This window comes from Triturus cristatus, chromosome 12, assembly GCF_964204655.1.
Source record: "Triturus cristatus chromosome 12, aTriCri1.1, whole genome shotgun sequence".
Classification (NCBI taxonomy): domain Eukaryota; kingdom Metazoa; phylum Chordata; class Amphibia; order Caudata; family Salamandridae; genus Triturus; species Triturus cristatus.
This window is the reverse complement of record NC_140595.1, coordinates 29527410-29553248: the sequence shown is the minus strand read 5'-3', so window position 1 is coordinate 29553248 and position 25839 is coordinate 29527410. Positions and strand designations below refer to the sequence as shown.

The 25839-nt window shown below is 46.4% G+C and overlaps 1 protein-coding gene across 8 annotated transcripts in view; it reads left to right on the top strand.

Moving 5' to 3' along the window:
• EPS15L1 (epidermal growth factor receptor pathway substrate 15 like 1) overlaps positions 1–25839 on the top strand; it is a 318875-nt gene that overhangs the window by 207824 nt on the left and 85212 nt on the right. For all 8 annotated transcript variants that reach the window (XM_085639255.1, XM_085639253.1, XM_085639254.1 and 5 more), the window contains one exon: positions 23361–23566. In XM_085639255.1, coding sequence (XP_085495381.1) covers positions 23361–23566 — 206 coding nt within the window. The remainder of the gene's footprint in view (positions 1–23360; positions 23567–25839) is intronic.

The window sequence follows — 25839 nt, the reverse complement described above, 5'->3', positions numbered from 1 at the left end:
TCCCTGCTTTATTGATTCAAGTAGAGCTGTCTTGGATCTTCTACATTCTGTTGTATACCATGGGTTTGCCTTTAGTCTCACCTTAGGGTTGGGTTTCAGGTGCTTCCCATTATTTTTAGTAACGAGGAGCTCTAACTTTGGGACCAGGGCTATATGCATAGATGTTATATGCAGATCACTTATCTCTAGGTGTGCACCCACTACTTCGGCAAAAGTATTATAGATACTAGTCATGAGCGCTATGCTACCTGTTATCTTAGGCCACCTGAGAGATCTTCTGTTATTCCCTACTAAGGGGTGCACATTCTGCATGCAGGTATTTGATTGATCGCCCCTTGCTAATTGGCCTATTACTTCCAAACATAATGGTCGGTGGTCGCTATCATCCCTCATCTCTATTTTAAAGCTCACTATTCTGCTCCAGCTGTGAATGCTATGCATTATATAGTCGATTCTCGACTGTGTGCTGCCACGCTTAAAAGTATTGAGAGGCAGTTTCGTCCCAGTTGTTGAATACCCTTCCATTACATGCCCTTAGACTGTGTTCTACAGTAAACTGTACTGTCTGTAGTGCAGCATTAGTGCAAGGTTTAGATGGCCCGGCCTCTAACTGAGGCAAGCCTAAGGCCATATCCTCTTCTTCTGTGGTGTTTTCTAATCCGCTTAATGGCTCATAGGCACAGATGAAATCCCCACATACAATCACTGTGTCACTAGGGTCGACAAGATCCAGGGAGCTACCTAGTGTGATGATAATCTCAGAATTTGGTGTCTGCCTAATTGGTCTATTGTAGATATTAAACAAATACAGTTTTTCATTATTGTCATTTAGATACATTGCCAGCAGGTCTGGAGAGTCTATAATAAAATTCCTAGATCGCATCCCCTGTATTAATTTGATCCATATCACAAGGCCCCCCCGATGGTCTCCCTCTCTGCGTGGAAATTGCGTTCTTATAATATGTTTTATAACCTAACTTATATGGAGGTGTAAGTAACCATGTCTCCTGGAAAAGACAGATATCAAATTTGTCTATGTAGCTATGCCAATCGGGGTCTTCAAGCTTTTGTTTTAGGCCAGCTATGTTCCAGGATACTATAGCCATACTTGTTTGCCCTATCGCAGTAGTTTTGTGTGTTGGGTATTAGAATCTATAGTAGGGTACGCGCCCTCGCATTGTGGAGTCCCCTCCAGCTCATTTAAATCCTTTAAATCACTGACAACACTACTTATGCTTATAAAGGTTTGGGAACCACTGTCATATGATTTAGGCACTATTCGTAGGAGTTTACTACTCAGTCTAGTATCACCCTGAACTTGGGGGGGGGGGGGTGAGGGTTGGAGGCTGGGATCTAGTGTGTTGATGGATTCCCTCCAGATGTCAGTCAGTCGTGCTCTAGACTAGAGCTACTCAGTCTTCTATCTTGCCCTAATAGTGGCTGGGCTGACCTGTGGGGGATGGAGCGTTTGAATTGAATCGACGAAGAGTCAGGGGAACAAGTGCGAAATTCCAGAGTAGTAGATTATCAACCAATTCTGGTCCTATTAGTGTCAGCTCTATGCAATCTACTGGTTGTCTTGGTAATGTACACCTGCGTGCCCTAATAATATCCTCTTGGGTTATCGAGCGACAGCCCCTAACATGGTGGATCCAATGGATCGCTTTGTTAATCAGAGTCTTCCCCCTCTGGCCCTTGCCTTGTGCCTAATTTTGGGACATTCACCATGATGATTTTATTTGCTGACGACAAATGAGGATGAGGTGTACATGCTGGGTAACTACTATGATTTTATTTGCTGACGACAAATGAGGATGAGGTGTACATCCCATTAAGATCAGAGGGTATTTGATTAGGGTAAGCAGCGGCAGCTTGTGATGGTTGTAGGTGCCGATAGTTACGAATTATCCCCTGGGTGGTGTTTACTTTGTGTGTCTGATAGTAGTTGCTCACTCCTTGTAATGCCGGTTGCAATCGCCCAGCTATAGCGCATGGCTCGCATGTAGGAATAAGTGTAGGAAGAGGACTGGGTTGCAATAATGATTTAACTAATGTAGTGAGTCCCTCTATCATTGCTCTCAGGGACCCTACTTCAGCCCTCAGGTCCTTGATAATCTGATGGGTGCTTGAGGTCACTGTACTTACATTAGGAGCAACAGACGTCAACTCTATCGGTTTGGGACCATGTTAGTATTGGTCTTCCATTGCTTTATCAGATCGGGCCAATAAGGGAATTAACCTATTGGTGCAAGGAATGCCAGGTTGCAGCTGTGATGGTGTGCTGTGTGAAATCAATCGCTGTCAATGTGCAGTTATCTGCTGTTTTGCTGGTCTCTGCTATCTTCTTCCTGCCAGCGGCCGTCTCTATTGCCTTTTTTTTTCCCCCCATTATCCTACCAGGAGCCGCTCAAACTTTCTGTTGGGATGATTTCCTAAAGTTGGGAAAACTATCAGCCTTTACAGCCTCTACAACAGCCTCAGGGCAGATATATATTGAAGTGCAGCAACAGGTGTAATGACTTTTAGATAGTCCTTAGACAAGATAACACAGTCCAAGTCTCAATTGTTAGTACCAGCCTAGCGAAAAGAAAATCAGATATCTTTCAAGGCGCTTTTTCCTACTTACGTTTAAGCTTCTGAATAACCATTTAAACCATTATAGGAGGGCAAGGCTAAATCATTATTGTGTACTACAGTATGTCCTTTGTTCAAAATATACAAATTAAAACATATGTTTCACTATACTGTCTAGATAGAGTTCCAATAAAATCAATCAATCTAGGGTCAGTAAATTCCTAATTTGGGTGTCGCTACTAGTAATCTAATAAAGGTAATACAGTTGGGAAATGAGCATGGGACCAACTCGCAAAGTTCCAAGAGTATAAAATAAATGGAAGGTTCTTACCCAATGGCACCATGAACTTTTGTGCTATGTTGTAACCAACCAAGAGGGGTGGCCCTGCCCTGCCTCGGTTTGCCGCGGACAGGCTCACACGGGCATGCCCTTGGCCCGGGCATGCCCGCGCACGTCCCGCACTGCGGGAACCCCTCTGTCCTTATCAAGCGCTTCCTGGCGCGCAAAAATACGGTGGTGGTGATGGCGGCAGGAGTCGCGATGGAGCCGATAGCTGTGGTCCCCCTGGGAGGAATAGGAGCAAGTGGTGCTGCAACGGAAATAAACATGTCATTACTTCTGTATTAGAGATGTATGTTTGTCGCTCATACTGAATGATATTGTTTATTTCTGCTCAGAAGTACCAGTGTATAGGTTTAATTGTAAGGTTCTTTCAGTTGCTTCAGAATGTTAGTTGATTTTGTAATAGTGTCATCTTGTAACCCGATCATTATCTAGGCGACATGGTAGCCTATTTCATGTTGGTAGTAAATTACCCTTTGCCACTGTGATCTAAAAAACTAATTCAGTTGATAACACTACTTCAAAACCACATGTACACCAAATTCTTTAATCCTTAAGCACTCAATGCCAGCTCCTAGTTTTGTAGACTCCTGCAATCTGTTTTATTATCTTTCATACTCCAGCAAGTATTAATAGCATAGATTATATCGATCCAAGGTCTACCTATGCCTTCATTCCGCCTAAAACGGTCTCAGAGGTGACCTTGGCCCTGTGACATTCTTGTGGCTTCACAGCACAGATAGTAGTTAAGTGAGGTTGGACTGGGTGTGCACCAATAGCCATCACTGATAAAATATTTGGTTCACCCGGTTTACTTTCCAGTGCAAACCCTTGGTGTGGTTTTGGTGCACCGCTTTAGTAACTGATGAAACTACTGTGGTTTTCAGCAGAAGGTTTTTTTTTATCTGTCATCGTATTTCTAGCCTCTTTTCCTGTAAATGTTTACTAAATAAGACTTAAATCTAAGATGCCGTGTGACCCCTGCTCTTGCACACTCAATAAAAAGTACAAATGCAGGGCTTGCATTATCCGCATTTCAGAAATAACGTAGAAGGTGTCATGCTTTACTTTATTTCACGATTGAAATGGCGGCCTGGCACATTGCATTTTTATTCATTTTGTGCTTTCAACGTTTTTCAGATCCCTGTGGATTTTCATGATAAGCACTGACTATGTAAATGATTCCTATTTAAAACCATTGGATGTAAATGTACCCCATTTTGATAACCTTAAAAACTGGCATGAATCCAGTCCTTATGGACTAGTTATAAACGCCCATGTAAAGTCTTGAGGTCCTCACCTTCTACTAGGACTTGTTAAAATAGGAGCCTGCTAGCTTGTTTTTTTGTTGATGTTGTAAGTACGTGTGGGCCACCAACAATTCCAGTAATATACCACGTGGCAACAATGATGTTGAATAATTAAAATACTCCGATTAGTTGTCTTGCTTTTGTTTGGTATATACTTCTGAACTGTCTCCACTTCTATAAGTATTGTGCTTTACATTGTTTTGTGTACCATGTGCAAAAAGACGTCTTGGCCTCCTTTCTCCATTCTTTGGAGTTTAAGATCTATAAACTTTCACATTTCTGGAGGGCGCCCAAGTTGGTGTTTATGTATTCTGTTGGAATCCCACATTCACTATATAAACACTCTCACTTGATGAGTGCTTCTCCAGCTGTTTCTGAATCTGCCACCTTTTAGCAATAGTACCACCAACATGTTTTGACTAATGTGTTTCAGCTATGTCAAGTCTCGGCAGCCCCTCCCCCAGGTGAGTCTTGATCATTACGTTATGGAAGCACTGGGGCTGTTTCCATCATACCACAGATCTGCACCTGGAAGAGGTTGTCATATATCAGTCAGCCTTCTTATAAACGTGCTGAATGAGTCAAATTAAGCAACTGCAATGTGAACCACCATTTTTTAAAATCTTAATTACTTAAAGTATTTGTATATCGTGGACCTAGCCAACTGGCAGTGCAGCGCTTTTAGGGAACTAAGAGCATTATTTAGATCTTGGCAGATGAGTTACTCTATCACAACGGTGACAGATATTCTGTCCGCCAAAATATAAATCCCACGCCGAAATATAAATCCCATTATATCCTATGGGATTTATATTTCGGCGGACGGGATATCCGTCACTATTGTGATGGAATAACCCATCCGCCAAGATCTTAATCTAAGTGTCAGAAAAGATATCAGTAATGGATAACCTCTGGGGTACTAGAAAGAAACAGGATGGGTTAACATTTGAGTCAGTCGGGAGATAACATTTCAGGAGATGATTTTTGAAGTCTTTGCTGAAAGCAAGAAGGTTAAGATTCGATCTTCTTTAGACTGGTACAGTTTCCCACACTCTATGGGGTTGACATGAGAAAGCTTGCCTTGGTGTTTTGTTTTTATGCTTTTCAGAGTTTCCTCTATCAGTTTCTTCCTCTTGTTTTCCACTGATCACCTGGGAGTTTGATTTTATTTTATAAATAAGGAAAAGGAGCGATATGGATCGCCTTATAAGTGATGCATGCAATCTTGAAATGAACTCTTGATTCTAGTGGGAACCAATTAATGTGCTTTAGTATAGGGAAGATGTGATTGTATTTCTTAGCGCCAGCAACTTGCTTGGCAGCGATGACCAGAATTTTCCATGGTGTGTGTAGGAAGCTGGCTCTCTGTGTAGTGCATCAAACTAAGCGACACTGTTTAGAGAGTCCAGGCAACCCATATTGGTTTACAGAGGCACGAGCAGCAAACCCAAATGTTCTCCTTTGTGGTAGTGTGGGCGAGCAGCTTAGGCTGATCAGTAGATAGTGCTAAGCATTTGTTGAACTCACAGAGGCAATAAATTAGACACACACTCAAGAATAAATCCAAGACCAATTAAAAAAAAGTGTATTTTAATGAAAATTTCAACACCGAGAACTTAGTTATCAAGTAAGTACTTTTCGAGATACTGACTTTTCACATGTATGCAAAATGTTTACTAAAATGCGTCTTTACGCAGTAATGCTTTCCTATGGGGAAAAAAGGCGTATACTGCATACAGTTACTTGCAAAAGATTTCCAGGGGTCCCCATCAGGACGTAAGGCGGTAGGTGGACAAGGTCCAAAGACCTACCAGCGGTTTTTACCTGCCCTGGAGAGTCTGGGTGCAGAGCTGGTCAGGTTGGTAGGTTTGCGCGCTACACCAAAGGAGAGAGGGAGGGCCACCTAGAAACAGGCTGCAGAGGGGGACTTGGAGACGAGTCCAAAAGCTCCCAATGGGCAGCTCGGTTCGTGGGGGCCCTCGGAGCAGGAAAGCACAGTCGGTTCTTGGGAACCTGGGCTGGGGCGCTCAGGTGCAGAGTGGTTAGCTCGGCTGGGCTTGTGCGTCTCGGGCACTCAAGGTTGTCGTTCTCGGCGGTTGAGGGAACAGAAATCAGGACAGCTGGGTCACTCTTGAAATGGGTCTCTGTGATGCTGACGTCCCTCGATGGCTGCTCGGTCTTGGAGTCCGGATTGGACTCAAACAGGCTTTGGTTGCTGCAAGGTGTCTGGTACCCCGGGTATTGGTGCTGTGGGGCTCCAGTTGGTTTTGGCATTTCCTTACTTGGTGGGGAGATAGATCTGACCTTCTGGAGCACGGTGACCTCTTTCTAGGCGGCTACTGCATCGGTGGAACTGGAGGGCGGCAGAACAGTGGACAGGACTTTGCTGTTTGATGCCTGCAAGCTGCAGGGGAGTAGCTCTTCTACTCCAAGGGAGGTTGCAGGCAATTTGCGAAGCGCTGGCAGCCCACTAGGGTTCTTGGCAGATGCACAGAGGCAGGACGAGTCGGCTTGTCACGATTGTCGGGACAGGTGCAGACAGGGTGTGGTGCCAAAAAGTCCACAGCTGGTTCTCAGTTCTCGCTGACTTCGCTCTAATTTGTTCTCTTCTTGTGTCTGTCGAATCTGAGTTCCTGGTATCAGGGGTACCACTTAAATACTCAACTTAGGGTTGCCTGCACCCCCTATATGACCACCTTGACCCAGTGTATCTAATTTAACCAAAAACCAAGATGGTGGAATTGTACTCTTCATGTTCACGTCAGGTAGCCCACCTAAGGGGTGGGACAGGCCCAATAGTGAACACGCTTCCTGACTAGCTAATTTCCCCACCTGTCCTGGTGCCAAATGGGCCCAAGCCAGGGAGTGGCATTACCTCTGTCTGGGGGAAACCAGGTTTGTATATCAAAGGAGGTAGAAGCCTTTTAAGCCTCTTGCCTTGATATGCTGATTCCTAGCCATCCTGCTTGGAGAACTTGACAACACCTCCCGCCGGAGCAGGCATTGTTTCTTCCCTCAGAGAGTGTAAGTTGTCACCTGCAGGGAGTCAGAAACCAGTCTGTGGAGGCAGGCTGGTCTACACCAGTCAGTCAGCACACCAGAAGCTGGTAGGTTTTCAGGGGGCAACTCTAAGGTGCCCTCTGGGTGCATGCCATAATAAATCTAGTATAGGCATCAGAACTGGTTTATTAAGATGAGGTGTTTGATAACAAACACCATAGATTTCAGTGAAGCCATCATGTAGCTCGGGATCACGTAATGACCAGCACCCAGTATAGTACTCAAGATGACTTACCTGTTCACTTGTACTAGTAATTGGACTAGATAGCACAGGGGCATATTTGCTCTTTCAGATATGTCCTCACATGTAATATAATGCACCCTGCCTTAGGGCGGTAAGGCCTGGAAGAGGTGTGGCGCAGCGGCCAGGGTGCCTGACTCCGTACAACAGGGTTCACGGTTCGATCCCCGGCGGAAGGTTAACCCAGCACCATGTGACTCTGGGCAATAGCTCGCTTAATGTTCCCGATGGCCCCCAGCACCGTGACACCTCTCCGGAGGTGGCTGTGCGCTTTACAAATGCTGGTATTTAATTTCGTTTCATTTTGCTGTAGGGGAGTCATACATATATTGCATGTAGTGTCTGGGGACAGGGCTCATAGGTTGTGTACCATGTCGTCTTTTTACATTTGTCAGCACCATTTTACGCAGCCTGCAATGGCAGTCTGCATAAGTTTGGTTGGGGAAGGGGGTCTCTTGGGGTGGCACAATACATTCTGCAGCCCTTAGGGACCCTCGTTAGTACCCATGCCCTAGGTACCTGGGGAACCATTTACTGGGGGCTTACAGGGGTGTAAAAGATCTTGCCAATTGTGGGACAATTACACAGTTATCTTGTTTTGGGGCAAAAAAGAACACTGGCACTGGTAACCTGTGTTAGCAGGAACCCAGTGTACTTCAGTCAAAGTTGCATCAATTACCAGGCAAAACATGGAAGTGACCATATCAAAATGGGGCACTTTTCTACCGTGTGCAGCAGAGGATTTGAAAATGCTGCTAGGGTGCCACTTCCCAGGTCGAGATGAGTAAGTACAGTGGGATGAACTGTGAATATGAAGTCAGTAGGGGATGGCCGGTTTTAGTTTTCTTTTGAGTTGGAGTTGATAAGATGCCAATTTATTTAGACGATTTGGTCGTTTAGGGTGAGATTACTGTCAAGTATCTACCCCAGTGATTTTGCTCGAAGAACTATATAACGGAAGATACCTAAGGGATGATGATTGGCCAGCAATTTTGCACAGGATGAGGATTTTCAGTTTAGAATCGGAAAAGGAATTCTGTCTTTAGAGGGTTCAGCTTTAGAGAAAGTGATTCCATGCCGTTTCCTAGTTTGCTGTGAAGATCTGGGGCCAGATGTACAACCATTGGCATTAGCGACACTGTTTGCGATTCCCAATGGGGTCGCAAATTTCATGCCTCATCAATATTCATGAGGCACTCGCAATTTGCGAAACCCATTGGGAATGGCTGGCCCTCCAAGGTATGGTAGCCTGCTGGGCTCAGCAGACCCCCATGTCTGGGACTGCTTTTAAATAAAGCATTTTTTTTTGTTTAAATGCAGCCCGTTTTCCTTAAAGGAAAATGGGATGCATTTAAAAAAAGAAAAATTAAACGTTTTTGTTTCATTTTTTAAGGGCAGGTAATGGTCCCTGGGACCACTGCCAGCCCCTAAAAAATATTTTCCCCTGCATTCACAAAGGGAAAGAGGTCACTTGGGGACCCCTTCCCTTTTGCGAGTGCTTTACCACCCTCTTGAAGAGGGCGGTAAATTGCGAGTGTTTTGCGACCGCGGTCGCAAAACAATCTTACACAGGGTAGCGAGTCGCTATTGGGAACGGACGCCTTTGGGACGCCCCTTCCTAATAGCGAGTTGCAAATCCTATTTAGCGAGTCGCAAATAAATTACAACTCACTAAATAGGGTTTATACATGGCCCATTGGTATTTTTGCATGCTTAAACAGGTCGCAAACCTGTTTGCGCATGCAAAAATGGGTCGTACATCTTGCCCCTATGGCCTAGAATGTTTGATCGCTCGGATGCACAAAGGTATATGTGTGTTAGCTTATTGGTGACTATAGATGCTATTTTCTTGAACGTTTGTTGGTAGATGTTCCTTATATAAGTTGAATCAGGGAGGTGATAGGATGGAAAATTGCAGTGCACCATAAAATTGGGGGCAGTTCAAAAGTATCAAATGTTGCGAATTAGTATCTTGAAGAGAGAAGATTCAAACTAGCTCACAATAGTTCCTTCCATTCTATATTTTAGGATCTGAAGGAGTGAATGATGTCCAGCATATTGAGTGGTGCAGAGAGGCCTCGAAGAACTAACAGGCCTTCTGCTTAGATTTTAGTGCATAATATGGAATTTGAATTGTGGCATATTCTGGGCTAAGTTTTGGGCACCAGTCAGATTGAAACGTATGTAGGAGGTTGTTATTTGTGATATGCTTTAGCAGTTGGGATGCTGCAGCTCTTTCAATTATTTTTACCCAGGAACTTCATTTTAGAGACTGCTCGAAAGTTCTGAAAATCATTGGATACAAGTTTTTTTTCTTGAGCAATGGAGTTGCTTAGCCGGATTTAGGAGCTTACAGCGAAGAGCCTCTAGGGAGGAGTTGATTATTTTCGAGGGGATGGATGTCCTGTCTGCATTCTTTGAGCAAGAAGGCTGGTATAGAGTTATTGGAGTTTGACGAGGGATTTGTGGAATTGAGGATTTGGGAGCTGGATAAAGATTAGGTATTATGGACCTTTTGGAAGTGGTTTTATTGTTGAGGAGTTGAATTGATTTCTTCAGTCTTGGACAAGAACGACTCCTGTATAATGGTCAAAAATTCACCCATGGACGCACCTTGTTGTCGGTCGGAACTCTGAGAGGTTTCTCTTCCAATATCTACACTCAGGTTACTCTTCAGAAGGTCATGCTATCTGGCACAGCTTGATCTGGCAATCCTAAACAGCCACTTTTTTCTAAGTTAATTGTTGGACTGTATGGTTAAGCATCAGCACCTTTGCATTCCAAGTGTCGTACTAGAGGTGACTGTTTTACTAATGTGCTGCTCTTGGATTTTAATTTTATGGTGCAGCATGGCTAATGATCTCGCTAAATTGTGCTCCAACACAATCTTTTTTACTCAAACGTAATTTTAGAGTCAATAATAATTAAATGTATATGGTGAAGGTCTACTCATGCGAAATGTCTAGCTGTCTACGTTAAATAAGCTTTTCACTGTTGTACCAGAATCCTAGTATATAGGGTACAATGTAGTGTAGGACCAGCCATATGGGGCAAAGGGAAAAGACCAACAGCGTGGGAAAAGATGGCAGCTTTCAGTTTAAGGATGGGCAGACTTCGAGATGCCCAGACCTATCGCAGCTTCAGGAACAGGCCACATTTTTTAAGGCACACGTGATTCGCTGCTGCAGAGAAGAATTCCTCCTCGGTACTGTGCCGGACCCTGAAGTTCTGGCCTTCTTTGAAACTAATTTGAAGATTTTGCTGTAATGTGAATCAATTGACATTGATTATTTTAAATATTTCTTTGGTTGGACGTTCACCTACTCGATAGAAGTGGGTGTACTCGCTTGGGGACAGTAATGAGGTGGTGCTGGGACACATTCTAGTGCAGCCCAGGTATTATGGCGCTGTTATGCTATGTGGCCTTTGTAAAAGCGAGCGATTGTCTATAGGTGCCCTACCGCTAGAACTGGGGAAGAGCGGGAGCACAACGAACGGGACGAGGAAACAGACATTAGCAAATAACTAGGTTTAAAGATTTTTGTGAAAGGAAAGAAGTTTAGTTTCTGCTCTAAGATGAGTCTTCCACGGGCGTGACGTCAGCGAGGTTACATAAGCCCCACCCCGGCGTGCTGACGTCGGATCGCTTTCCTGGCCTGTTTCAGGCCTTTTTCCACTTTTGAGCGTTTTTCTTGGGAACAGTGTGCGAATGCCTTCGGGCTTCAAGATGTGCTCGTCTTGCGCGCACCAGATGTCGGCGACGGATCCTCACCCCATCTGCATGTGGTGTTTGGGGGAGCACCACGACTCCACAGACTGTGAGGCATGTCAGCAAATGAAGCCGAAGTCCCGGCGGGAGCGGCGGATGAAACTCCTTTCGGCACGCATGTCCAGGTCGGCGGTGGCGCCGCGTCCGTCCCCCGCGGACGGCTTCAAGAACCGCCGCCTCCGTCTCCGACATCGTCCTTCTCCCAGGCCGCAAGGGCGTCGCTCACCTGTTGGTAAGTGTTGCAGTTTGTTCCCGAGGCCCGGTCCCCAGCCTGTTGGGGGTGTGGGTTCTCTGTGGGTGGTGCGGCCCCGCGCATTGCCACCCTATCCACCGTTCCACCGGCGCGGGGGCGACCAGAGCCCAGATGGAGGCCTATGCGGCCGCCTTGCAGGCCTCATTGGCTCTTCCTTCTCCTCCTTCTCTTCCTGGGACGTCTGCGGATCCCTTGCTGCGTGCAGGGATTTCTGCGGCGTCGCTGGTGGCTCTGGCGCCGACAGGTTCGGATCCAGGTTCGGAGGATGTGGTGCCATCGGGTGCGGCCCTTCGGACCACGGCGCCTCTGTCTCGCCGCAAACCCCCGTGGGGGTTCCTGTGGTGTCGCAGGAGGTTGCCAGAGCTTGGGCGTGTCGTCGAGTCCACCTCGGTCCTCTGGGCAGGCGGCGGCCTTGTCAGAGGCCGAGGTGACGCCTCTCAGGTGCCGGCAGCTGCTGGCCCTGGCGGCGTCGCAGGAGCCGGCTAGGGGTCGGGGTGTGTCCCCGGGCCCCCCTCGTCCCTCCACGCTCTGGCACCGACAGGTCCGGATCCAGGTTCGGAGGATGTGGTGCCATCGGGTGCGGCCCTTCGGACCACTGCGCCCCCCTCGTCCCTCCACGCGGGCGGCTGCCTTGTTGGAGGTTGAGTCGACGCCTTTTCGGCGCCGTTCCTTAGCCGCCCTGGCTCAGACCCAGCCTCGGTCTCCTGCGCCGCGCATTGTGGCGGAGGTCGTTCTGGCGTCTCCTTCGGCGCCGGCCGATGTTGACCTGACGCCGGTCACAGACTCTACGTCGCCGGGCTGGCATCGGGTCGTTGATTCTTCTTCGGACTCCCCCTCTTCTCCAGAGGTTCGGTGGTTGTTGGTTTCATCTTCTCCAGAGACGGGCCGCTGCGTCGTGGCTTTATCCTCGGCGTCTTCTAAGGACGGCTCTTCGCCGTCACCGCGTCCGCAGTCTTCGCCTGAGGCGCCTCAGGTTCCCCATTCCTCGGTCCCCATTCCCCCTTTCTGGGCTTGGCCTTTCCTTCCTCCGGTTGGACTGGGGAACAGCCACCTTAGCTTGCAGCCGTCGCCCACGGAGGAACTGCTTTCCCCGCCATGGGGCCCTACGGAGGCGAGTGCTGCCTTTGCTCGGGCTGTTTCCACGGCTGCGGGAATCTTGCGCATGGGCGATCCATCTGCCCATTTCCCCACGGATCATCTTCTGGAGGTCCTCCATCGGGTTCTGGTGGTCGGGAGCTGCTTCTTCCCTTCGAGACTTCGCTCTACACTTCTATTTTGGGGGCTTGGGGGCGGCCCGCCACGGGGGACCCGGTGCCCCAGCACCTTCTGCACCGCCACCGTCCTGCGCCGCATGATCCTGTCTGTCTTTATCTCCACCCCTCTACCAGGGGCCCTCTTTTCCAGACTGCCTTTCCCTCCCTGCCATTGGTGTTGTCACCCCCGTTGCGGGAAGCCCGCTGGTTAGATCATGGGGGCGCACTATCTTCGCCTCCACCAGTGCGGCTTTGCGGGCCCTTAACACTCTTAGTGTTTTGGCTAGGGCCACTTCTTGCTTGTGGGATTCGGCAGAGTCCCTTATGTCTGCCTCTTCTCAGGAGGGTGCCTGTGTTGATCTGAGGCACTATGTGTTGGATGGCCGGGAGCTGGTGGCATTTATTCTTCGCTCGGCTCTGGGCATTTCGGAGGTGCTTGGTCGTACCATGACTTCTTCAGTGGCCATTCGTCGACATGCCTGGCTATGGGATAGTGTGTTCCCGGAGAACGTTAGGGAACGGCTGGTGGACCTTCCCTTTGATGGCACTCTCTTGTTCCACTCCCCTGCGGATTCTGCCATTTAGAGGTTTCTTGTGGGGCTTTCTCCTCCCCCTCCCCCTCAGTGACCTGTAAGTCGGTCTGTGTTTTGGGAGGTGTTCTTCCATTGTTTTCCTGGGGCCTTGTAGCGAGTAGCCCCGGTTATGTGTTCTGTGTGGTTGTTGTGCCTTCAGGTCCTTTTGTAGGACCGTAGTGCTGTTGGCTGCTGGTCCAGCCCTTTTTTAACTTGTGGTTTTGACTGTTGGTAAGCCGTGTAGGCCCTGAGATTAGGCCTTCTGTGTAATCTTTATTGGCTGATTAGCAAGCCGTCTGCAGTTTTCTCCGCCGGTCTCCATGTTTGTCCTCGGCTGTGGAAACCTTTTCCTAAGAGGGTTCCCATGTTCTGGGACGTAACATGCCCTATGTGGGGTAATGGTAGCTATTATATAGCTTTATCATGTGTTGGGGATGTGTGGGCGTCCTTTGGGCTTCTGCTCTCCATGGCGTCACGGTATGTCGCTGGTGCGATCTACTTGCTGATGGTTTTGGAGTGGTTTGCGTTGCGCCCCGGTCCGTCCTTCTCCTGGATCGCTGTGTCACTGGCCTAGTCCGGCCTGCTGTCTGCGGCATTGCATTGATGCGGTTTTGCACTTCTGTCCGCCTTGGTCCTCTGGGGGTACTGGTTTCCCCGTTTTTTGTGTTCGGGTGGACGGCTTGGTCCGTCCCCCGTCTTTCATTCTTTCTGCCTGGTTCCTCTTAATTCGTGGGTCAGTGTGTGCCGGCCCCTCCCTTGGGGCGTGTCCGGGCCCTTCCTGGCCTCTGCCTTCGGCCGGCGTCTAGCTTGTCTTGGGTGCACCGTTCCATGGTTTTGTCTGCTGCTGGCTGTGCATGCCAGTGCGGGCCTGTTTGTTCTGCTACGCCGTTGTGGCCTTTGATGTATTCTCTTGTGCCTTTCTTCTTCCGTCTACACTTTTGGCGATGCAGCTGTCCCTGCCATGTCCGCTGTTTACGGCTGAGGCTGTGAGCGGCTATTCTGTCACTGTGTATGTGTTTCTTCAGGTAGGGCCCTGCCTCCGGTTCTACCTCTTCTCCCTAGGGGTTGAGGTGGTCCTTGTGTTCCTTGAAGCTTTCGAGCGCTGTCTGCCTCTACAGTGTGTTGGGCAGTTTTCCCTTGGTTGGGCTTAGGTTTTCCTGGCCTTTCCATTCTTGTCCCTGTGACATGTCCCCTGCTGGGGCCCGTGTCTCTCCTGGTGGAGAGGCTCTCTCGCAGTGCCTCCTCCTCCCTTCTGGGTATGGCTAGGGTATCTATTCTACGTTAAGGAATCTGCGGCTAGTAGTCTCTATCAGATGTACAAGTTACTTACCTTCGGTAACGATGCATCTGGTAGAGACGATTCTAGCTGCAGATTCCTTCACAACCCGCCCTTCCTCCCCGTTCTGCGAGGACCCTCTGCTTGGGTTTCTGCGGTTGCCCCCCCCCCCCCCCCCATCCCCCCCCTCTGGGTGACTTGTCTTCTGTGGGTGTCCTCTTCGTTTTCTTCCGGTCAGGCATCCTTCCAGTTGGTTTCTCTCCAGCGTGAGGGCCAACTTTTGCTCCTTCCCTCTGTTGTTAGAGTTTCTGATCCCACACGGTCTTCCTTGTTAGGGGTTCTTTTACCTGTCCTTTGACTTCCCACTCTTTTCAGAGGTTATGGCCCTCCTTGGCAGAGTAGTCTGGGGATGGATTGCTCTTGCTCCTCTGTTCCAGGCTTGTGGTTGCAGTCTCTTCTTCTTCTCCTTCTCCTCCTTCTCCTTCTTCCCCTTCTTCTTCTTCTTCTTCTTCCCCTCTCCAACCCCCTCTCCAGGAGAGGGCTCTTGCCTTGGCTTGCACTGTGGTTCCACGGAGTGGTGTTTTGCACTTTTCTTGCTGTGGCTCACTGCTCTGGCCTTCTGGTGCTTTACTGCCACCTGGTGCTTTCGCCTTGGCTTGCACGGTGGTTCCTCAGAGTGGTGCTCTGCTCTTTTCCTGCTCTGGCCTGCTGTTGTCGCCTTCTGGTGCCTTACCTGGTGATGTTTCTCACCTTTTGTTTCTCTCTATTTTGTTCCTCTGGTTTTTTCGCCCACTGTTCCCATGCTCTCCTCAGTTTTGTTGTGATTGCTCCATGTTGTGGCACGGAAAAGTTCTCCGAAGCAAACTGACGTCAGCACGCCGGGGTGGGGCTTATGTGACCTCGCTGACGTCACGCCCGCGGACGACGTCGGGCGGAGTCGCGTGGTACCGGCCCCCGGCGCGCAGAGATGCTGGGCAAGAACGTTTTCCGGGTCCAGTCTCACGCCTGGGGATAATTCTACGTTAAGGAATCTGCGGCTAGAATCGTCTCTACCAGATACATCGTTACCGAAGGTAAGTAACTTGTACTTCAAGCAGTCTTGTAAATTTATACAATATTCCCTACATCAAACATAAGTTGTTTGTTTTTTAACCAAAGACAGATGAGGTTTGTAACGAAAACAAGCAATCCGGGAAAGAAGCTGCCCAGGGTACTTTTTTACATGATCTCTTCCTTCTCAGCAAACAAATCGTGCTGTGGCTTTACTTCTTTGATCCAACCACAGGAACTCTCTGAGACACCTGCACACACGTGTGCAGAAAGCAACCAGCAAGCTTCATGTAAAGCAACAAAGGTACAAGCACACAAACACACACACACACCCAACTTGCACCCTCGTCCACAGTCATAAGGAGACTGAGGAAGTTCAACGAGCAGAAACTAGAAAAACACACAGCAGTTGATGTGGAAAACAACATCCCACGTTGATATTGCTAATTTATCATCTGTTGTGCTCTTACTATTCGTTGACTTTTTAGTAATAAGTTCCTTAAAGATATTTGTAACGTTTTTCCTAAGATGATGTTTACTCTGTCATTTGTCGTTTCACAGTTAAACCACATGGACATATATTAATTATGTACATAGTCTTTATTTGTTTAGTTTCATTTTTGGTAACACTCGCATAACAGAATTTATGCTGGGGAGCAAGCTCTCTTTCTTGCACTTCAAGAAATCCGTCTTTGACAGATTACGCTGTGTTTTTTTTTTGTTTTTTAAGGTCTTGCTAATCCATGCCTGGAAGTGCGGTTTGGGTGTGTGACTTTTATTCATCAGCACATCAGTTTATTTCAAACTTGTACTGAAACTCATCTGTCTCATGAATTTGAAGGAAATTGCACCTTCTCAAACCTACATTTGTTGCAGGAACAAACGGGCATTACATAAAGATACTTTGACTGCCGGGCACCAGCACTTTATTCCAAACTATTGAATAGAACTGTACAGCTTTTTTTATATCAGATGTTTTCCACATGCATGAATGGAATATATGAAAGAAGCACAGGTAACAACAGCACACACGTTTATCACGTGTACACAAACTTAGGCAGCAACAGTGCATGCTTTACTTAATTTTTTTTAACTATCTGTATTATTCTTAATTTTCTAAGTTCTAAAATAATAAACAAAATTATTCCGATGCAAAGTGGCACCACTATATCTTGTATTCGTATTACATCTTTTACATGATCCCACTCCCACTAAAACCAGGTCTCTGAATTGAGATGTTGCAGCATCCTCATCTTTTAACAACTCTGTATCTTATTCCTGCATGAGGTTTCTGCAGAGGTTCAAGTCCACCTCACCTGTTTTGGGAACATAAACCAGCCTGCTACCGAGGGGTCCATCTCTTCTAACGTTTTGGGCATCCTGTTACATCAGAAGTATTGTTTTTCATGTCCATGCACCAATCCATTTCTGTGTATCCTTCGTCAGGTAAACCAGGTGTGGGCAGCTGTACCACATGTTTCCATTACACTGAGCCCAACATGGACAGCAGTGATGCATTCGTTCCTCATGTTAAACCCAGTGTTGGCAGCAGTAGTGCATGCTTCACTTCCAGAAAAGCCAGTGTAGGCAGCAGTAGTGCTGCTTCCCTCACATTAAAAACACAGGCCAGGCAGCAGTAGTGCTGCTTCCCTCACACTAAACACAATTCAGGCAGCAGTAGTGCTGCTTCCCTCACACTAAACACAATTCAGGCAGCAGTAGTGCATGTTTCTCTTCCAGTAAACACAGTTCAGGCAGCAGTAGTGCTGCTTCCCTCACACTAAACACAGTTCAGGCAGCAGTAGTGCTGCTTCCCTCACACTAAACACAATTCAGGCAGCAGTAGTGCTGCTTCCCTCACACTAAACACAGTTCAGGCAGCAGTAGTGCTGCTTCCCTCACATTAAAAACACAGGTCAGGCAGCAGTATTGCTGCTTCCCTCACACTAAACACAATTCAGGCAGCAGTATTGCTGCTTCCCTCACACTAAACACAGTTCAGGCAGCAGTAGTGCATGCTTCTCTTCCAGTAAACACAGTTCAGGCAGCAGTAGTGCTGCTTCCCTCACACTAAACACAGTTCAGGCAGCAGTAGTGCTGCTTCCCTCACACTAAACACAATTCAGGCAGCAGTAGTGCATGCTTCTCTTCCAGTAAACACAGTTCAGGCAGCAGTAGTGCTGCTTCCCTCACAGTAAACACAGTTCAGGCAGCAGTAGTGCATGCTTCTCTTCCAGTACACAGTTCAGGCAGCAGTAGTGCTGCTTCCCTCACATTAAAAACACAGGTCAGGCAGCAGTATTGCTGCTTCCCTCACACTAAACACAATTCAGGCAGCAGTAGTGCTGCTTCCCTCACAGTAAACACAGTTCAGGCAGCAGTAGTGCATGCTTCTCTTCCAGTAAACACAGTTCAGGCAGCAGTAGTGCTGCTTCCCTCACACTAAACACAGGTCAGGCAGCAGTAGTGCATGCTTCTCTTCCAGTAAACCCAGTGTAGACAGCAGTAGTAATGCTTCCTTCACAGTAAACAGTTCAGACAGCTGTTGTGCTGCTTTCCTCACCCTAATTAATTTGAGACATTCGTATTGCTGCTTCTCTCACACTAAATACAGTTAGGGCAGCAGTAGTGCATGCTTCTCACACTAAACTCAGGTCGGGCAGGAGTAGGTCTGCTTCCGTCATACTAAACCCAGCATGGACAGCAGTGATCCATGCTTCCTCACAGTAAACTCTATTTGTCCAAAAGTAGTGCATGCTTCTCTCATCCACTACTGTGGTCAGCAGCATTGTAAGCATTCCTCACAAACATATATATATATGCACACACACAGGCAGACACCTCTCTCACAATGGGCACAACAACTGCAAGTTTCCTGTTGAGGTGACTCTCTTTCTTGGCAGTCCGTGCACATCCAGTGGAAAAGCAACCTGTTGCATATACTGACAGATACATAGTTTCTGTTCAAATGTTCTCTCTGATACTAAGCTATAGACTAGAATTCCTCTGCTAGCTGGTGGACACAGTTCATGAGAGGGCCTTCAAACTTTGTAGAGTGTCAGCAGGTCATCAAACAGTTTGCATCTTCTAGCCCGAATAATACCCAGTCTGTGATGTTTCTATGACTCTTGAGTCATGTGACTTCATGCGTCTTCTTCATTTCTTAAGCATGTTTGTAAATGAGACCCTGCATTGAAGTCTGAGAGCCTATTTAAACTAAACGTGGACCAGGATTTATTCTCCATTTCCAGGGATTTAGAAACAGACCTGCAGTGTTGAAATATTTGCTAGTGGGGGGAGCTTTTTGAGCAGCAATGGCCCTGGGTGACTGTTATGGATTCTTTTGTCATGCGCTCCATGATTCATATCTGAGATTTCTGCACTAGCAACTTGTGAAGCACTTAGCATCCCCTTCCCACGTGAAGTTGTGGAAAATTCAACTGACCTTGGCCTCTGTGCATGTGTGAATTTTCCTTACAGGCACAGTAGCCGGTACATTAACTGTAATTTCAGTGAGGTCCATTTGGGTGTTCAGGGAGAGCCCTAGTCGCTATTCTTTGCTGATGGATCTCACTGGAAGTTGTGTATCTGATGGGATTGCACAAGTTTCAGGCAGATGCTTTGTGCAGATGTTCTGTGACATCTCAAGCATGAGAGCTGTATCAGGAGGTGGGAAGATCACTTTCTCCTGGGGGACCTCAAACATTGACTTGTTTGCGACAAATCAGAATTCTCGCTTTTCCAGAAGCTTCCTTCTCAAGTACTTAATGTGGGTGTTGCTTTTCTGATCGAACAGTGACACTTCCAACCACAATAGGTATCCTCTCCAACATTCATCCTTCTCATGATGTTGAGAAAGCTGAATTCCACGGGGTGCTTCCACCTGGGCCAGAACGATGTTGCACCTTGGGATACTGGAACTGTCTTTGACCCCTCAACCCAGCCTCCAGCGAGGCAGGGCCTGCTTTCTCCTTTGGAAGGTTGGAAGAACCTTGCAGCCATTTGTGATTATGATTTCTATACTTGAATGAAATTTGAAAGGCACACTGCAAGAGGAGTACCTCTTTCTCTGGTGGTATGTATACATCAGCTTGGAAACAGCACAGGCAGCTGTAGCTTTGCTTTCGCAAAGGCAGCTTCTCACACGGATCAGACAAGTATGGCACAGGAGCCAGCCATGCAGCCTTAGTAATACCCCCCTGAATATTTTTAGCAAGATCAGAGAAAGTCTAAGTTACCCGTACATCCTCTCTTACCCACCTGCTAAAGGCATAGCACAAACTGCAGGAATGCAAGCTGCCATCACATACAGAGCAGGCACAGCAGTGGTTCAGGCTTCATATACACTCTTTACAGGTGATGGACAGGCCTATACTGCATTGGCAATATCAGTGCAAGCCCCATACATGTGCAAACAGAGTCACAGCTCGAGCAGCAACACTGCAAACTACACACACTCAAACAATGCAAGCCTCCTCCTAGCTTTGTACAGCACCCATGGCAGCAATGCAAACCTCTCTTGCTGATCAAAATGAGGGCAGAATAGGCAGCAATAGTGCAAGCTTTCTGTACACTAGTCTGTTTAGATGCCCTTGTTTGACAGCATAGGAAAATGACTGAAAATAACAGATGAAGTAGTTCCTGCTGTTAGCATGTGAGCACCTGTGCTCAGTTTGTAACATATGTATGACACAGAATACAAAAGGTGGTTATCTGGAAGCAAAACGCAGTCTCACTGGGCTGGATTAAGGCTTCCATTCATGTAAGTGAAAGAGTTGACACAAAGGAACCCACTCCTTGTAGTTGATGTAGGTTAATTTTTACTTTCTCTGGTTTTTAAATGTTGGACTTGTTTGCGGTTTCCTTTCAACTAACCATTATTGTTCATATCTAGTGCACAGATAGAGCTCGGTGTTGTTTTTAGAACTTATTGTCTGTGGTTGCCCTTGTTGCTTTTTCTGTTGTGAGGTGCTAGGTTTCCTGTCGGTTGTTGTGGGGTTTTGCAAGTTAGAATGGCTTGAGTACAGCTGTAGCTTACGCAGGACAAAGGGATATTGGGGGGATTTGTGTTAGTGACCTCATTTGTACTGTCCACTCTATCGTGAGCCATCACCAGATGTTTTGATGCTGTCTTGCCTGTATTTGGAGAATTGAACCAATTAGAATAGGTATGTTTGTAAAAGCCTACCACAGTTTGTGGTGGCCTCCTGTTACAGAAGTACCAGCTAGATATTCAAGAGTTTACATCTTGCTATAAAGGTTCCCCAGCCTCCCACAGAGGTCATGCAAAAAGCGACCTGGACAAGTAAGTGTTTTTGGGGAAAGTGGAGGGACCTAGTGTACTCTGATAGGTGTTTTGGATCAGGATTGGATAAACATATATGTATTACACATGGTCACTTAAATTACACTCCAAGCTGGTGCAACATTTAATTTCAAGGGAAGACACTAAGCCCCCTAGTGATGGCCTTTGACAATACAGATTCTGACGTCTTAGGCCAGCTTGGATTTTGTTGCTTTTATTTTTTAAATTGCTATATTGTAGGTGGTAGGAAATAAGATTTCGTTGTATATACCATTGTGTCTACCTTTGTGTCATGCAATAGTGTGAGACTGAGTGTGTCTGGTTGTGAATCCTCTTGAATGCAGCGCTTTTGTGTCCGAATCTCTAAAGAGTTGGAATTCCTCCAACACGTCCTTCACTGCCAGTGGCAGAGTTTGGTATTAAATCAAGTAGTCTGAGACAACTGACCGTGTCTTAGTTCCTTTTTTAACAAGTATCCCTAGCGTTGAAAACTTAAAGTGTCTCATTAGGTAAGAGGACTTCAGAAAGATTAGCCGATCGCATCTGCATAAAGGGAGCAGCACTCTTATTTCAGCAACTTTAATGTCTGATAAATTGTACGTCTGAAGTATGTCTCTTTGTATGGGATCTGGGTGCGCCTCTGGGTGATGGACGTCAGGCACACACTGCTGCACGTCACCCTCTTAATATTTGCAGCTGCAGGCATCCTGTCACAGTTGTTGATTACATGTGTACATATAACTGCTATGCTTTTGAACACACTGCCTTAAGCACTTTCCTTCTTACTAATAATTCATCTTGATAACACTGTTCTTCAAACAGCTTGTTCAACCGTTTGTGGTTGAAGCTCTGTAGATGGGTTGATGAAACGATAGGTGACCGAGACACCCGGTTGCGAATTGTGTCGTTCCCTCGGTAGATGACATCCATCTTATCTAGGAAATCTTACCTGTGTCAGGTGAAATTGAGTCTGATCATGTTATTTTCAGGCTGCTCTCTCTTCCTTCAGTTCACAGTGTTCTCACGACTATTCAGGCAACTTCCCGTTACCCCCTCACTAGATAAGCTTCTTCATATTTAGAATCTCTTCCCTGCGTCAAGGAAGTTAACGCTTTTACTGATCTTTCTGTACAGTTCTTTCAGCCCTCAGTATCAAGGGGCCTGGTAAGTTTTTCACGTCGTCTGAGCATGTTCTCCCTTCAGTGGTACTTCAGAACTCAGAGTCCCAAGCTGCAAATATTGTTGTGGTAAACCAGTATAAAACTTTGTGAAATGTCTATGTATAAACCAACTCATTGTTGGCTAAGGACCATTCTGACTTGTGATGTAGAAACCTGATGCAATCGTGAGATCTGAACTAATCTCAATGACGGTGTTCATGTTTGGGTCTTTCTGTAGTTTGCTGGAAAGGGTGACTAAAATGTTCAGCATAAGGATGCCTGCATATATATCTGCTCTCCCAGACTAAGGTTTTACCTTACCCTAGTTATTGTAGTCTTGTAACTGGTATAACTTGTTTGTAAGCCCTCCCATCACCCACCTATGGACCACTTTCACCATGACATCTGGGAATGCTTTATTGCAGGAAGCACACAAAATTAAACCCAAATACACACCTCAGTGCTTGAATTTGTCATTGTTGCACTGTCGTGCAAACAACAAAACATGCACACATGCCTCTGAAACAGGCTTTATCATTTCAGCAGACTTCTGTGAAAACATACAGACACACTGGTGAGATTAGGCAATTCAAAAGTCAAATTTGAGGATTTTTTTAGCTTGAGAAATTTTAGGCAAAGGAAATTCCTCTTTGAGAGATGAGCTCACTTAAAGGGAATAAGGGAGCTGCTATGATTTTAGAACAGCCATCTTGTGAGAGTGGGGGAGGCACTGCTTAAAGAGGTATAAATTAATTTTAAGAGTAGCTTCTGCGAGGAAATTGATTCCAAGTAGGTGTGAAAGACACAAACCGATGTAAATGCATTTGAAAGCGTTTAAAGGCTGGATTTCGAAATGATAAAATATCATGGATAACGGCGGACACCATGTTCATTTTTGTTTGCTATGTGATCCTTATCCAGAGTTACATTTTCATACTTTGTGCTGGTGTTTCCATGGCATATTTTAATTGTATTTTTGAGGTGCAGAATATTATTGAACACAAATTATTGCCCAGTATTATAGGGGAACTTGCGTACATGGATTTCAAAATTAGCGGGGAGAGGTGAGACTGAGAAGGAAGTGGAGAGGAAACAAAATGATAATCTAAGTGTCGCTCTTGTCATCTCAAAGAGCCCCACAGGTCTGTACTCTATCATGGTTCATAATTTTGATTTCTGCTTTCAATCTCTTAGGTAAAAACACTCCTGTGAGCCAGCTCGGGACATCGGAGTTCTCCAAGCCCAAAGACCCGTTTCAGCCTTTTGGCACCGACGGCGGCGACATGTTCCACAGTAAAAAAGGCTTCAACGACCCGTTTAGTGGGAAAGACCCTTTTGCCCCTCTGTCTTCCGGTAAAGCACCAAAAGACTCTTCCATGGGTTTTGCAGACTTCAGCTCTGTAAGTTGAGTTACTCCTCTTTGTACAAACTATTCTCCTGCGTGTAAAGAAATTATCTCCATTTTATGCTGAAACCCTGCAATCTACGGGCTTTTGTGTTTGTGTCTATTTATTCTGTCGCTTTACATGGTACTCTGTATTTATATATTTGCATGAATGACTTCATCAATAAATGCAAACCAAGCTGCTTGCTTTTTTCTGCAAAAATTGTCTCTGGGCTCTGTGTGCTTTTTACACAATTTGGCTTATGCATCTCATACCATACATTCCCTTTCATAACCTTTTCCTGATAAAGCAGCTTTCATGTAATTCATTTTCAGGTTAAATGTTTTAAATGAAGAGAGATTGGAAATGTTTGTATTTGAAAATGAAGCCTGTAAGTAATCTTTTAAATGAAGAGCATAATCTGTTTTTCTCTGGCCTGCCCTCTCCCTGCTTGAACAGCTTCTTTTTTGCTGTTTTTAATTCTTTTTCTACTTTTAAGCAGGTTTTTTTTCCTGCCACCTGGGAAGTTTCTATTGCTTACTTTCATCCTTCTCTGAGCATTGAAGAGTCTGAAATTAATTACACCGAATTTGAGCATCAAAACAAAAACGTTATTATATACTGACATACAGTATTTGTCCTGCCTAATATCCAAAATGCCTGCTTAAGCAAAACGAAGTTCAGCTTACATGCACAAAAAAAGCCAATTGAGGATGTAAATTCTCAATGCTAGTTAATATAATAAGAGTTTTATCTTCACAACGTGCAATTGCAAATGCTCAAATTCTGCTAGTATAGTGGAATTTTCACAATCCTAAACTTTGGGTGAGGGTCAAGTTTGTCGTCATACTGAGTGGGTCTACTTTCAAAAACCAACAAACCTGGTAGCCCGAGAGTATTCAAATGCCCGTTTTCAGATATTTTCCCACCCAGGAACCTAATGCATATATTATCACTGGTCAAAGACAGCAATATGTGTGTTTTGTATTAGGGAGCGACTGCCACCATATTTAAACTTTCTATAGAGGGAGTTTTTCCGGAGAAACACGTTTTCCCGTGAAGAAAAAAGTTGCATGTAATAATGCATAAATGGGTTACATTTTGATATGTATAAACTTCCACAAAGAGGAAATTCTGCATGTAAAATTGTAACCGGTTCGCAGTACTTGAGGAAAATTCCAGTTGGCGTATGTTTCCTTGAATCTTACTGGGAACATTTCTCCAAATGCATGTGAAATCCTGCCTGCCCTCAGTTCTGGGGCTTCTTCACAGTGACATTTGTGATGCTAAGAGATGGTGTGCATGGCATTCCGCCGTCTGCTTGAAGCGATGCAACTGAGGGATCAGGGGCAGGTGTTCACTATTCAGGTTACAGCAACTATATTCACAGCTGAAGTGGTATTAGAAATGAGATTTTTGGTCGGCTAGGGCGTGTGCCAAAGTCGGGCAGAAGCGACCACTCTAATCAGGATAAGGGAGTTACACTCCTAAAATAACCCCTTGGTAGCTTGGCACGAGCAGTCAGGCCTATCTTAGAGGCAGTGTGTAAAGCAATTGCACATAACCAACAGTAATACAGTGTAAGCACTACAAAAGGACACCACAGCAGTTTCGAAAAATATCCAATATTTTTACATACTTAAGACAAGACCAAAAACGATAAAAACCCACAATACAGTACTTAAAAATCTTCAATTATCAAAATATGCTTGAAAAATAGTTCCTTGAGGTCGATAGATCCGTCCGGGGCTATCACGGCGTCGTAAGCAAACAAATCCAAACAGTTCTGGCTGACCGCAGCATTGCGGGCCAGTTGCGGTGTCGGGAAGACCCGCACACAGTACCTTTTAGAAATGCAGGGCGTCGGCGACCTCTCGTTTAGCTTCCGAAAGCATCGCGTCCGCAGGCGTCCATTCCGGAGGTCGGGGCAGGAGTCATCGGGGCCCTTGAAGTCACACGCGTTGCAGGTCAAACTCCCCTCTGTTGAAGTCAGGAGCGCTGGCGTCGGCAGGCGTTGAGTGCTGCTGTGCGAAGTGCAGCGGTTGGGACGTGCGGTGCTCTCAGGTCCTCAGGTCGTGGTGCGAGCAACGGCTCAGTGGCGGCGTCAGATGGCATTGCCGGTGAGACCAGGTTCACGAGGTGAAGGCGGTGCTCGTCGCAGTGCTGGCAGGTCACGGTGCAAGTAGCACTGTCGTTGTGGCTGAAGCGCTGGCGTCAGCTGACGAACTGGAGTCGATGGTGTCGGCGTCGGTAGGCCAAGGCTGTTTTGCGGGGTGAGGGCGGTGCGT